Source organism: Sardina pilchardus, chromosome 6 (genome assembly GCF_963854185.1).
Source record: "Sardina pilchardus chromosome 6, fSarPil1.1, whole genome shotgun sequence".
Taxonomy (NCBI): domain Eukaryota; kingdom Metazoa; phylum Chordata; class Actinopteri; order Clupeiformes; family Clupeidae; genus Sardina; species Sardina pilchardus.
This window is the reverse complement of record NC_084999.1, coordinates 11,837,149-11,852,775: the sequence shown is the minus strand read 5'-3', so window position 1 is coordinate 11,852,775 and position 15,627 is coordinate 11,837,149. Positions and strand designations below refer to the sequence as shown.

At 44.0% G+C, this 15,627-nt stretch overlaps 1 protein-coding gene across 2 annotated transcripts in view; it reads right to left on the bottom strand.

Annotated features, from left to right (window-relative positions):
* npr1b (natriuretic peptide receptor 1b) overlaps positions 1 to 11,426 on the bottom strand; it is a 54,287-nt gene extending 42,861 nt beyond the window's left edge. For both annotated transcript variants that reach the window (XR_009939640.1, XM_062538444.1), the window contains exons 1-3: positions 11,052 to 11,426; positions 10,544 to 10,656; positions 8,951 to 9,773 (exon numbers count right to left, since the gene is read on the bottom strand). Coding sequence is in view for 1 of the 2 variants with exons in the window: in XM_062538444.1 (XP_062394428.1) it covers positions 8,951 to 9,731 (781 nt within the window). In the remaining variant the exon portion in view is untranslated. The remainder of the gene's footprint in view (positions 1 to 8,950; positions 9,774 to 10,543; positions 10,657 to 11,051) is intronic.
* Between the last annotated feature and the right edge of the window lie 4,201 nt (positions 11,427 to 15,627).

Below are 15,627 nucleotides of genomic sequence, written 5' to 3'. Positions count from 1 at the left end.
TGGAGCTGACAGAAAAAAACTTAAATAGATGGGGGGAAATCCTCCCCAAGAACAAAGAGTACACACGGGACCAGAAAGGAATCAGAAAGTGATGATGTGAATGAAAAACCAACACACTCGCAAGCAGAAGAACTCCCAATGACTTGCAACAGTACCACTCCCTGTAGTGTCGCTGCAGTGTGTGTGTGTGTGTGTGTGTGTGTGTGTGTGTGTGTGTCAGTGAGAGAGAGAGAGATACAGAGGAAATGCTGGAATTAAAATAGCCCCACATCATCACATACCCTTCACCATAGCTAGAGATTAGCATGATGTTTTTTTCAGTAGGCCTATTAGCCTGTTTGATGCTCATTGAGCTCAATGCAAATCAAACAGGCTAATAGGCCTAGGCCTACTGGAAAAAACACCATGCCATGAAGGGTATGTGATGATGTGGGGCTATTTTAATTCCAAAGGCCAAGGGAACTTTATCAGGATGCATAATATCCTGGATCCATGAAATAAATGGCCTTTAAAAATAAAAACATACTGTATAAAGAATCCTCCTGCTGCTATGGGAATTTAACATAGGGGTCCAATACTTATGCCCCTTAGCATTTAAGGAAGAAAATGTATTTATTTACGATACATTCTTCAATCACAAAGAAAATTGGTGTCCTTAGCGGTTTCATTTTTACTTACTTTTTGAATTAAGGCATTAAGATCGATTGTCAAATGATGATCTTATATATTCCTCCTTTTAGGCAAGTTTAGCATGGTATCAAATACATGTCCTCCCCACAGTATATATACTATATACAGTAATTTCCTGCATATAAGCCACATTGGGTATAAGCCGCAGAACAGTGTTTTATGCAAGCTAAAAGAAACAAAACCATATTAACTGCCCCCCTCTATTAACCTCATAGCTGAATAAATTTAGCAAAATCAATGTATACGCCGCGGCTAATAGTCGGGAAATTACGGTACATATAGATGTATATATATGTATATATAGTGAGAGAGAGAGAGAGGGGGAGAGAGAGAGAGAGAGAGAGAGAGAGAGAGAGAGAGGGGGGGGAGAGATACTGAGGGGTGTTGGCCGACCCACTCTGGCACCGAGGCCATGCTCCTCTGAGGAAATCTCCAGGGGCGTGATGACATTCCAGCCCTTCTGGCTTCCTGCCCAACACTATTGTTTCAGTTCTAATGGCCCGGGCAGGAAACAAGCGGCAAAAGCCTGGAAATAAGCCCAAAACCGATCCCCTCCTCGTGCTAACAAGGGTCTGAAACAACCTGGGCAAGGAAAGGCCAGAGACAAGGGCACACAGTGAGGAGGCGTACCCAGTCATAAAAGTTCAGAGGCTGGAGCAAGGGCCTGACATGTGCCCATGCTGCACTAATAGATAATCAAGCTTCATCTTCGTGGAGAGAATAAAGAAAAAAGATGGCAAAGAAAACGATATCACTTTACTCTGACAGTCCTCCCACAGAGATCATCTGTTAAGATTCAAGCTTTTTGCACTTTGGTTAGACGCTTTTTTGCTCTTCTGTTTAAATGCAAACTGCTTTTCGTTGTCTTTGTACTCTGCACAATGACAATAAAGTTGAATCTAATCTGATCTAATCTAATCTAATCTAATCTAATCTAAAATTCAGGATGTAAACTTGTTACTGAACATCATCACTAACCATAACATAACATCAGTTCTGCACCAGCTAAATGTTGCTATGGGCAGACTTGAAAATGGTTCAGTTATTCTTTTGTAATAAAAATGTTTGGTTCACAGGGACATGTAACAATAAAAACTCAGAGAACTTTCGGTTAGGCTACACTTTAGGCTACATTAAAGTGACATGACACTGTCATTAATGTGTCATATACATTATAAACAAGTCATAAACGTTTATGACATAACACTTATTATCACTTATCTGTCACTAAGTGTTATTTAATTTTTGTCATGACAAGTTCGGGTTAGGGTTCATGTGTTCCTTACAGTGTCATGTCCCTCTTATGTTGATACCTTCAAGTAAAGTGTTACCAGACTTTCCTCATGTACACAGCAAACGGTTTTTGACCTGAGCTCAAAAAAGTAAAGGGGTGGTTTCCTATGGGTTGAGTGGGCATTGTGTGCTTTTTAATTGTTCCTGAACATGTTACAGGATGCGCTATCGTTTCTTGTCTAAAATGCTTGGCGAATGCTGTGATTAATATTCAAATTTATTTTCTACACTTTATGAATCAAGGACAGCACTCAACAGTACTATAAAAACGTTCTAAAAATGCGCCACAGACATTTCAGGCCAGAGAAGCTTCTTCAGCATGCACTGGCGATTTCGCCTTTGACACAGACAGGCATGCTTAATGTCCGTTCCCATGCCTGTGGGGAAATTTAAAAAGCTTAAGAGGTACTGTTGAGTGCCATCCTTTACTTTAAAATGGTACAGTATCACGAGAAGGATTCAGCACCTGATCTAACTGATATTAAGCTGTTGATTGGGTTAATCCAATTTTTAAACAGTTAATACATTTTCTAATGTCTAATTTATTAATACAGAGGGACATACTGTATATTGACTGGAAAAGCAGAGCAAAATATGAGAAAATATTATTTTAGTACAAGAATTTCTTATTAAGAATGGCAACAGCATTTTGTAGCCACCGAAACTGGCAGCAGTTTGGACAAAAGTACACAAATGGACAATTAATCAGTATAAATTAAGAAAATATCTTTCAGACAATAATAAGATTGCTTTAGTGGTTCAGGTATGAGCAGGCCTGAATATGGGTTGATATACACTACACTACAGTATAATGTCACAATAGACCCGTCTCTCACTCATAAACAAAAGAGGAAGATCAGGGAAGGATCACTGACCTTTTTTCCATGGGTGCCGTGTGTTTGTGTTTGTGTGTGTGTGTGTGTGTGTGTGTATGTGTGTGTGTGTGTGTGTGTGTGTGTGTGTGTGTGTGTGTGTGTGTGTGTGTGTGTGTGTGTGTGTGTGTGTGTGTGTGTGTGTGTGTGTGTGTATGCGTCACATGTGACCATATAATTATCACTGTCTAGAATTACTCATGATCTCAAATCGGGCTGTTTTGTAATATCGTCATGAGCTAACTCCCATTACTGTGGATTGGCCAGATGTGCCTCCCCTCTCTCCTGGGGGTGTGCAGACCGACTGGACCTTCATCTAATGTTCAAAACCACCAGACTTGATTTTTCTTCTCCAGAGTACAAATCAGTAAACCTAATTTGCAATTGATTTGCAAGTAGAAAAGTCAAACCCCCACCCCCTTCCCCAGTAGCCATGGCAATGCAAAAATGTCATATCACTACAAGTTGTAGCATATGTAATGTTTTAAGCATGCAAAGGAGTGCGAGCATGAGATATACAGTATATCATGCATGCAAGTTTATATTTAGACTAAGAAAGATAACACCAAAAAATGGCATAATCCACACGGTCATATCCAATTATGATGACACTGCCCAGGGCGCATTTTTAACAGGAACTACAAACAGTGCTCTGACCCTGGCCGGGCTTTTATGACCCTTTCAATCCGAAAGGGATACTACAGTCCTCCACGAGTGCTCTCGTCATGTTCTTGTTATAATTGGAAGCAGGTCCAGCCTTCAGAAACATAGAGGCCACGTCCACTCATGCACATCAAACCCCAGGCACAGCAAGCTGGCTGTGTGGCAGTTTAGCTCACACTGGAAGGCCCAGATCGGGTTTGTATCTGGTGGACTCCAGCCAGCGCAGGCCCATGTTCCAATTCCGACATAGCTGGGTTTGTCCTGGCTCAGAGGACAGGATCTTCTGTGTCTCTTGAGCGATTCCTATATTTTCCACCTCCTTAATTTTTTTTTTTTTTTTTTTAAACAGCGAGATTAATTTTTAACTGAGGCCAGATGGGCTGGGTTAAGGGGAAGACGGAGGGAGGCAACCTATGCAGCATTCCGCGCGGCCTCGCGGGTGGCGTTTCGTTCAGCTTGGGTGATCTCTTGTCTGGAAACTATGGCGACCGGCGAACCTAGTGGCACCACACGCCGTAACTTTCTGGAAGTGACAAAGAGTGTGATGTCAGCTTTGTTTTTGTTTTAGCAGGGACATAACAGTAGCACAATCTCAGGCTGTCGCACCACAATTTATACATTTCTCTTACTTGTCTAATTGCCCTTCCTGTGCCTCTCACACAGCAACAGGCCATTTGAGATTTGGCACATATTAGGTCCAGTCTTCAAATAAGGCCCCTGCTAATTAGAGGGATTCTGGAAGACAGCTGATCCAAACCCGTCCAGGTCCAGGCTTTCGCAGGGAGCCTCCACGATGACACCCGCCTCCCGCACCCCCACCCTCTTCCGCCGAACACGACAAACAAGGGGTGAAGAAGAGCAGCAGGTGTGCAACGTGACGTCTTGTGCCATAAAACAGCAAACAAGATCAGCGTGTCTGTCTGCCCGCGTGAGAGCACTCCTCTCCGACTGATTACTTCCCTGGTGCCCGTCTCTCCGACATCCACACAGCAGCCGCGACAGAAACGGCAGTGTGACGGACGGGAATGATAAAAGAGAGGGATGGGAGAGAGCCGAAGGCAGTGATCCGGGGAGACCAGTTTTCATTAGCGAGGACGATGCTGGGCTACAACTCCGAACAGGCGGGCGGGTGGATGCTCCGACACCTGCTGCGTCCTGCCCATCAACAGCCCTGATTATAGGCAGTGGGACTGGCTGAAGACAGCCGCAGCACGTTTATCTCAGTTCAATTCAGATGTACAGACACGATCAGTGCAGACTTCACAAGGCTTGTAGAGAAAATTGGGAGGACCCTTTTAAAGGGATATTCCGCCATTTTTGGAAATACGCTCATTTTCCACCTCCCCTCGAGCAAAACAATCGATATTTACCTTGTTCCCGTTCATCCAGCCATTCTGTGAGTCTGGCGATACAACTTTTAGCTTCAGCCTAGCATAGATCATTGAATCGGATTAGACCATTAGCTTCTCGCCTGCTAGCTTCATGTTTAAAAGTGAGTAAGATTTCTGGTAATTTTCCCATTTAAAACGTGTCTCCTCTCAAGTTAGAAAGTGCAATAAGACCAACTGAAAATGAAACCTTTTCTAGGCTGATTTGACATGGAACTACACTCTCATCTGGCGTAATAATCAAGGCAACTTGCAAACGTACCATAGGTGCAGTGATATCGTACGCAGCATCTGAAAATAGTCCCCATAGGCAACAAGCAGTAGTAGTGCCAGTAGTTTGCAAGTTGCCTTGATTATTACGCCAGATGAGAGTGTAGTTCCATGTCAAATCAGCCTAGAAAAACGCCAGGTTTCATTTTCAGTTGGTCTTATTGCACTTTCTAACTTGAGAGGAGACACGTTTTAAATGGGAAAATTACCAGAAATCTTACTCACTTTTAAACATGAAGCTAGCAGGCGAGAAGCTAATGGTCTAATCCGATTCAATGATCTATGCTAGGCTGAAGCTAAAAGTTGTATCGCCAGACTCACAGAATGGCTGGATGAACGGGAACAAGGTAAATATCGATTGTTTTGCTCGAGGGGAGGTGGAAAATGAGCGTATTTCCAAAAATGGCGGAATATCCCTTTAAATGCAGAACAAATGGAACGCTGCCACTGCTGTTTGAGGATGAAGCATGCCCACTGCCTGGGGTTGGGCCAGTCCACTACTAAACATTATAGATCAGTTAGGTTAGTGCAGTAGGCTCCTTGGCGTGTCGCCTACCACTTGTGCTTAGAGAAATGAAAATATGATCTGAAAGTGGAGAATGAAAAAATGATCAACTTGGCATTTGCGGCGGCGGGCGTGAGAAATGTGTGAGGGTTGGAAGGATGGGGGAAACACAAGGCAGGGGGGTCAGGTGCTAGCCATTCACACAGTCTTTATTTAGCTCACGCTTTACCTAATCTGAGTTATGGCCGATGCTTTGGCTGACAGGCAGGTCACACAGAGTGTATTGAACTATAAAGGCAACCATGGTTACTGTGCTGTTTTTTTTTTTACCTCCAGTCGACATAAATGTATTTGAGCACTTTTGAATAAATAATGTAGGCAATTGACTTTTCAAACCAATACACAATCTCTGTGAAGAGATATAAAAGACAGGCAAGAATTACAATTACACACAGTAATGCACACAGTACGCTATAGAGAGAAAACCGTAATGATTTCATCTCCATCTAGACATAGGCTAACAATATTCTCCTCCATCTCAAGTGAAAATCACCAAGATAAACAAGATTATGAACCAGTGTAAGCCCATTGATTTGGTGAAGTGCCTTCTCTTAGATTCCATCTAACTACAGCCACTTTCAAAGTGTCATCCTCCAATTATTTCTACGTAAATAGGACTGTCAGAGACATCATACTTCCACTTCAATCAATTCATGAGTCATTGCACTGATGTGACTGGTTCTCACTCGGAACTAGTGAAAATTCTCCTCTCCATCACAATCAGGCAAGTCATTGCGTAGTGACAGTCTGCAAGACTTAACACCCTTAACTTGGAGACATTTCAGGGGTCCAATTCCCTTATTGAAAGCACCATTTCAAGGCTGCAGGGTGCATGCTCCTTGGCATCGTAGAGAGAAGCATAGATAGAGAAAAGATAGTAACAAACACTGAAATACAAAATGAAATCCCACACTGGCCATGTAGTAACTATAGCTGCTGCACATGCGTGCTAGCAGGGACACCCGTGAGCTTGGCTGATGCACAGTGTGTGGGCAAAGCTTTAGTCACACCCTGCTATGTTTGTTCACCCCTCATGTCTATGCCTATGGCGTATAACGTTAATATTAATTCCTCTCGCTCCCTTAAGGCAACAAACGGAGGAACCTCTCTGGAGGGGGTGGCAATGAGAGAACGTTGAAGAGATTGAAGAGGAGAAGGCATATTGTGGCACACCTAAGTCCAAAGTAAAAGGTTATGGCAAGCTAACAACTGTGTGTGTGTGTGTGGGGGGGGGGGGGTGTTTCCTTCACAACCATCACAAACACCTTCCACTCTCCAGCAGGCATCTCCTAACAAAAGGTGGGTGTGTAGAACTATGGTTATAGATAGGTCACATTGTGCTATAAACAACGTTGTTCCCTCACAAGACCATTGTTTCTCTGAGTGCTTTCTGCCCATAATTCACTGGAGTCGTCATCCTTTATTACTATGTCTTTCTTGGAATCCAACATCTTTCCAGTAATTCACGTCAGTTGTGGATTGAGAGATGTAAATAAAACTGTGAGCTGGTCATTTAACAATGTCACCTGATATTATGTTAATTATATCCTTTTTAAGGTTAAGCTTGGTATGACATAATCAGAAATAACAGACCACATGACGAGAACACAAAATGTCAAGTAGAACATTCACAAGGCTGTAGTCTACAGTCTTTGTCTAATGAAGAGATCCAATCTATAGGGAATACATGAGCCCTGAGGAACCAAGCCTGACTCTTATCTGAAATAACAACATAAGTCCCTTATCTCAACATGCCATAAGAGTGAAACCATAAAAATCATATGGACATTTTCACAGAATTGTGCTACAAGGATTCCATTATCCGCCCAACAGAGGTAGTACTGTTTACACATTAACAGAAAACTCTCAGCCATGACGAATGACACACAATAAAACTGAACGACAGACTGTGCAAAATGGACCGATGACAAATTCAGTTTTACAGGAAATGCCAACAGATCTGATATGCTGCACTCGGTTCCCTTATTTGGAAGACATGACTTTTGACCTCTGTAAATGAATGTCTTTCTGGGGACGTTTTTATACCCACGTGGGAACCATGCAAGAGGAGGCTTAAGGTATCCAATCACAGGGTTATTTATTTATCCCCTCATGTGGTGAAACACCGGTGAGTAAGTCTGCCCGGTAAACAGAGATGAGTAAGAGACAGAGAAATGCAGGGTTAGAGGGCAGGGGGGCCGGAGAGTCGCGGAGGTAAAACTGTTATTTATAAGCACTGCATGACTCCACGCACAGGAACCTAAACACTGGAATCAGCTGGCTGGTTTCTTATAGTTTACCTTATATTTATATGTATTTATATAATTTATATAGTTTATAGACTATAACTGGCTGGTTATAGTTTACCCAAAAACAAGACATCTAAGTCTAAAGCAACTATGTGAGATTGACGACGACAATAAAACTAACTCAAACTCAAACTCCCATCACATCACAGGTACAAAGTGTGGATGGCATCCTTCAGGAGAGGCATGAGCGCAGATGTGAATTCATAGTGCAATTTCTTTATTTAATCTCATCCCCTTTGTCATTGTCACAGTCTCAGATGCCTGGAATTGAATGCAGGCATGGGGTTCGCCGCTGTGGAGTGGCATTAGCTAACCTTGTGAGTCCACATCAATTGGCCAATGTCTGAGGACGGGGATTTAGAGCTGACACCCGATACTGACCCTCTCTAAACATCCCGAAACAGTCAGACAGAGGTGAAAGCTGGTGAAAAGAGAGAGATATGTAGGCAGACCTGTTCTTCCTGCTTCACAGCTTTCAGAGAATCTCAATAGAGGACAAAATGGTGAAATAGAGTGGATGCCTGAGCAACTGTGCCCACACTGAAAATGTAAGATCCCTGTCAAGAGAATCAAATGTCATCACTTTATTTCCTGTGCCTATAGCTTCTTTCTGCCATTAAGCAAAATTCTAGAAGCAAGATGAGAATTTGATATGGACATAAGCTCTCTGGATAAGTGGAGCGAACAAGGTGAGGACAGGACCATTTACAGCTCATTTTGACCGACCTTTAGTCGACACTATAGTCTGATCAACTTTTTGAATTTGTTCACTGCTAAATTATTGTATTGTTTTTTGTTTGTATGTCGCTTTGGACAAAGGCGTCTACTAAGTAACATAACCGTAACCGTGACCGTAACCTTCTACACTTATGCCAAAATGCAAACACAAGAGACACATACCTCGACCCTCATTCTGGATCCTAGAGATGATTTCTGTGTAGTTCACGGCGTCCTCCTCAAACACTAGGTCCTGTGCAGTGATGTTCTCGTCGTGTAGTTTGGTGTACAGGCCCTCAGCAGCAAAGTAGTAAGGACGGTCCCCCAACTTATTGTCGCTGAACATAATTATGGTGTGCTGGTGCCACCCAAAATGGCGGCAGATGTGGAGGCCGAACTCCCCCAGCTTGGTGTGGGTCGGACCCGTGTTGGTGATACTGGTGTACATGTCTGCCAGGATGAACCCGACGGCAGGGGCGCCAGCGGTCACCATGGGGATCCCCCAGTGTTTGGTAAACATCCCGACGGGCGACGAAGTGTAGGTGCACCCCGGCCCGATGAAGGCCCAGGGGTCGAAGGCGAACTTGAGGTCGACAGCCATGAGCGGCGCCACGGACTCGGAGCAGATGCCGCGGTGGTCCTCGCTGTTGGCGAACTCCAGGCTCAGGTTGCGGCCGGGCAGGAGCGTGGGGTCCCGGTTGATGAGGTGGATGGCGCGGTCCAGCGCCGGGCCCACTCGCGGCCACGCCCACGGGTACGTGGTGTTGTTCTGGGGCAGCACCACGGCCAGGACGATGTCGCGGTGGCTGTGGTGCTGGTGGCTGCGGTGGTGGTGCTCCCGGTGGTGGTGGGAGAACTTGGACAGGCTCAGCCGAGGCCCACAGGAGAGCATGACCAGCAGAAGGATACCAAGGAGGTGTAGCAGTGGCAGCCTCCCTCCTTCTGTGCGAGAGGATAGATGCATGGCTCCACAGGGTCCCGGGAATTAATTATTCAGATGGTTGGACTAGAAAAACACACAGACATACACAAATAACACCATTCACTATGCATGAGGGGGCGTCAATCACTCGTCCCTAAGCTTGAATTGAATTCCACTTGTTGTCTGTCTGATGCCTAAATTACGGGTCTGACACCTCACTTAAAAGGAAGAGGCATGCAGCACATCACAAGTGGAGTTCTATTAAACACGTTCATTGTTTATGTCGAAAACCTGTGGAATGATGGAGGAATATCTCCAGGCATTTAAAAACAGATTCGTTCCAACCACTTTTATCTACTGAAGAGTATATATTTTCAAATCAGCCGTGAAATTACTTTAACTAAACTAAACACTGCACATTGACAGTTTTTTTTCATATATAATCATTATCTGAAATTAAAACACTGTTTTCCAAGCAGGACAAAAATAATCCAAAATGTAAGGTAATTACACATATCTAAAGGCATGTTGTCAGTCTGTCCAAACAAGAAAAGTGAAAAACAAACTAATTCAGACATTTTGTGACCAGCTAATTTTAGTCTGGCCAATAAGTTTGTAAGACCAAATATTCACCACACACACACACACACACACACACACACACACACACAAACACACACAAACACACACACAGACACACACAACCTAAAGCCAACCTTTCCCTGGTGCGATTGAACAGAGCATATAACACTGCCACTGATTTACACATCAACCTTACACTAATAACCTCTATAATGTACAGACGTGGCGTCACCAACTGCCCTCAAGCTCTCCCATTTATGAAATAAGATTACCTCAAATGGAGGAGTGTGTTATCTCCATATCAGCTTTAGTTCCCGCCGTGGTCTGGGCATCTGTGGGTAATGTCTCTCAGCTGTTGCTGCACACACAGCCAGAGGCTCTTTGACTAGAGAGAGAGCGGGAGAGAGAGAAAGAGAAAGAGAGAGAGGTGGGTGAGAGTAAGAGAGAGGGAGACAGAGAGAGAAACTCCAAAGCCTTCACAAATCTGAAATGGCAGGGAGAGAAGACTATCCACAGAAATGGTCTCCAAACATTATTCCTAGAGGGGAATGAGTTGTGTGTGGAAAAGATTATCTTCTCTCTGGCAGACATCTGACAACATTGGGAAGAAGATAAAGACAACAATGACACTACCAGTTTTCTTGCCTGGAGAGGTCAAGCATCCATCATGGAGAATGCCAGTCAAGTGAACGAGCAAATCCAGTCTAGAGTGAGCAACTATCACAAGTCCAACTCGGAGCTTCGTTAGTCACAAAGTGTTAGAAAAAGAGAAATACCAACCACTTCCAGAACAAAAAAAAACGTCACAATCGTCCGCTCAGCTGAAGAGGTCAGCGGGCTCGCAGGTCTCGGAGGTGATGTCCTCAGGTCGGAGGAAAGCTGCGGAAATCCTGAGCGTCTGCTGGAGGAAGTGCTCGGGGGAGCACTGCGTTGGGGAGTCACTCCAGAATCAGAACGACAAAAAGCAGGAACTCCCTCAGCAGCCAGGTCAAGTCACAGGCATGGGCTCTAGCTCAGCGGCACTCCTGAGCTATAAATCCTGCTGTTGGTGTGTGAGCCATGTGTGTGTCTGTGTGTGTGTGTGTGTGTGTGTGTGTGTGTGTGTGTGAGTTTGAGGGCATGCTGCCTGCGCCGTGCCGCCCCTGATTCCCTCTGGAGGAGCAAAAGTCACAGCCAGCCTCTCTGTCTCTTTTCCTGCGCAAAGCAGCCAAGAGGCATCTAGAGCCAAGGCTGAATGAGTGGAGCGGTCGCTGAGTGGTGCACTCTGAACAGAATGGGTGTGTGTGTGTGTGTGTGTGTGTGTGTGTGTGTGTGTGTGTGTGCGCGTGCGTGCCTGCCTGCGTGTATGCACGCAGTGCGTGTGTGTGTGTGTGTGTGTGTTTGTGTGTGTATGTGTGTGCTTGAGTGAGTGAGTGTGGATGTGTTTGTTCACCTAGGGAGGAGGCGTCTCTTTCAGACACAGGGGTAGGAGTCCGTTTCCACTGGAGAGAAAGCTGGAAGGGGTGGGCTCTTGGACAACTCCGATAGACAGGCAGAGACAACGGCTCTGATTCAAATGTGTGTAATCACTGTTGTCTGTGAAAGCTGTAGATATCCATACACACCCTGGCACACAGCCCTTGGCAAATGGGATGGAGGTTGCTGATAAAATGCCTCTCCTCCTATACGAAAGCAGCTGATTCATGTTAACTGTCAACTCTCTGTAAGACACGCGCTACCTTTTTCTTTCAATCGGGGAGGGAGGGAGAGAGAGCGAGAGAGAGCGCGCGCGCGAGAGAGAGAGAGCAGCTCTTTCTGCGCTTGCTGAGTGTCCGTGGCAATGAATGGTGCGAGGATGCGCGCGTCTCTCCATGAAACGGCTCCACCGCTGTGCAGTATGAACAGGTTTCCTCCCGCGCGCCGCGTGCCAGGAAGCTCTCTGCTGTGCTCATGACATCTTAAGGAGCGGCACAACCACACAACAAATCCAAATGAAATGAATTAATCATTGACGATCTTAACAGTGGAGCAGCACACAACTAAGGCCTGAATAAAACATATGTTGCGCGTAGCCTATTGGAGGAGGGTCCGGGGGTCACATCACAGTATTTATCATGTTTACAAAGTTTCACGTCCTCAGATAGTAATTTTGTCCAACATGATAATTCACATAATTCATCAAAATAATTGTTTTAGCCTACTGACAGACACGCACGTGAATGCGTAGCACACGTTGATTAGCCTCAGCAACATCTGCCATAGCCTACAGTTCACACCTGTAAACCCCATTATGCCTTTCCTAAACTCTTACACTACACATTCATATGATTTACCTGACTTTTGGAGACACACTTACCAACTCAGATCGAGCGAGCCATAGGCTATAGGCCACTGAGGTGGAAGGTCGACGGGGCGTAGGAGTAGGCTAATAAGCCGTCAGATGCTCCTTTCCCTCCAGCAACCGAGATGTGGGAGTGATGGACCATTGGTTTCTGACTGGCAGTAGCCAAAAGTGCACGTAATTGACTCCCACAAGCACATTCGACAAAGGTAGAGGTTTCGTACCTTTTCTGCTCTGTTTTTCTGTGTAGACTAGGCTACCTCAGGTCAACCTGTTGGTCCATAGGTCCATAATCAAACTTTAAGCTAAACCTAGGCCTATGACTTCTGGCTGAAAACCAATCTCATCTAACGGTAAAAATGGTTCAGTGGCTAGATGTTGTGATAGTCTGACAGTCAGCATGTAAAAGTTGTTTGTCTCGGAACATACCTTGGCTTTGTAAACACACCGTAGGCCTATGTTTCAACTGTCGATTATCCTAAGTAGATCAGGAAGGAGGTTAGGATTCCTGAGTGGTTGGCTGTAGTTTACCACATCTGAGTCAGCAGAATAAGAGCATACCACACATCCTATATCCTCCCCTTGCCCTCGATCCGCCCATGGCATTCAGTCGTCTGAGGGACAGCCCAATGACCTGGGCAGGATCAGCCAGAAAGTTATAAACACTAAATAAGTGCATCATGTAATGAAAAATCAATAGGTGATGATCAAGTCTCGGAGGAAGAATCGGTTTGCAGCCACTGAACAGATCTCTTTAGGAAGTATGAGCCTAGGCTATACAATGTCCATTAGGCTATTCTTCAAATGCATCTGCTTATTATGTAGCCTATTACTTTTCATGCATGTGTTTAGTCCTGCATGTGTGTGTGTGTGTGTGTGTGTGTGTGTGTGTGTGTGTGTGTGTGTGTGTGTGTGTGTGTGTGTGTGTGTGTGTGTGTGTGTGTGTGCGCATGCATAGGCTATGAGGTTGAGACGTTGACCCAATTGGCAATGCATTTTTCAGACAGTTTTGCATTGGAAAATATAGATCATGCATTTTTAATGTCTGCACAGACAAGGCAAACAATAAGTGTGCCACAGCTCAACTGCTCTGAGACAGCAACAGACACTGATGCTAGATTATTAGCGTAACCAGCACTGTGTTTGGATGAGATGTTTATGGATCAATTTGTTCATCCTCTCTGTGCCCTATTAATATCTTTTCCTCCATATTAGCAGTCCCAACCCAGTGTTCCCAACATAAAAGACCTTGGTCTAAATATGAATAAAGTTTATCAACAAGAATCATCAACAAATAGAGTAGGCTACACCCTTATCAAAAAGTCCTTAAATTCAGGATTTCAATCAGAAAATGGAACCTATATAGGATTCCAATAGGATTGTCCAAAACAAATCCCAAAATCTGATTGGAATTCTATATGGTATTGTTAATCCTATGTCATTGCATGAGAACTTCAGTAGCTTCTGCCTGAAGCTCTCTGTCATTGCTTTGTAGCTAGTGCTGTTTGTAGTTATGCAACCCTAGCCAAATGGCTTACAGCACTGAACAAATGTTCCAACTACCTTGTACATCTATATGCTAAGCATCTGCCATTTACAGGCTCAACGACCCCTCCGATCCCACCCTTTTTTACATTTCACAGACATTTGTACTGTACAAATAAGGAAACATAAGATGAAAGAAACAAGACAAGGCAAGTATGTTTGTTGGCTGAATTATTTAAAGTGAAACTCCGTCTGTGATGATGAATGAGAACGGGGGAATTGAAATGAGCCGTTGTACTGTATGCTGCACTCCAGAGGAATCCCATCTATCCTGGACATGAATAATTCCAGGAAGACAACCACACATGAGCTGGTTCTACACAGGTTTTTTTTTGTTTTGTTCCCAGAGTAATCTGAAAAAAGAATCACTCGTCAGACTCTTTAGTGTTTTTTCCCCCTGCTGTAATGGATTAGATTGTTGTGTACTGGAGCACAGCCTGCTATGCTTGCTGATGATAGCTGTTACTTCTGGTTGCGTGCTCATATATGGCCATGTTTGACATCAAAGTGAAAACACACCTGTGCGAGATTATGTATCAATCATACAGGGCGCCACAGGTACTTGGAAAGCCATGGGGTCACCGACGCTTTGACAGCAAGACAGATTGAGGCCTACGGTCCATGTCAGGAAGGCAAGTGAAAAGACACTCTACTCTCAGTTAATTTCCCTCGTTCCCACTGGAACGTAAGGGCAAAGAGTCAGGCGATATTTTAACTTCCACTTTCTTCAGAGTTGTGGATAAAATACCACTTGAAGCTTAAAATCCTCAAGCACTCCCACATAGCATGAGAGCTTCAATAAGGATGAGTATAGAGAATAAAGCAAACATAGTTCAATGAAATCCCAGATGTACATGAAGACAGTAACCCCAAACCATTTAAAGAAATTATACTACATATCCATTTATTCATATTAAGGACACCAATGTTCTTTCTGCATGAATAACGTATTGTAAATAAACCAAGCTTCTTCCTCAAAATACAGGGGCCAAAATATATACATCGGATACTATGCACCCTGATGAATCTCCTTTGGCCTTTGGAATTAAAATAGCCCCACATCATCACATGCCCTTCACCTAGAGATTGCCATGTTTTTATTTTAGTTAGCCTAATAGCTGGCTTTATTTGCATTGAAAAAAATAATTTTATGGAAAGTACCTCATAGGTATGCTGAAGGGTGATGATGTGGGGCTATTTTAATTCCAAAGGCCAAGGGAACCTCATCAGGATGCATAGTATCCTGGATCCATAAAATACGTGTCCTTTGAAAACAAAAACCTGCCTGCCTCTAAGGGAATTTAACATATACTTATGGACCCTTTATTTTAAGGAAGAACATCTATTTATTTACGATACATACATTATTAATTTATAAAGAAAATTGGTGTCCTTAAAAGGTTGGATTTTTCTTCATTGTTTTAATTAAGGCATTAAACTTAGGGTGACCAGACGTCCCCGGTTTCAGGGGACAGTCCCCGTTTTTTTATT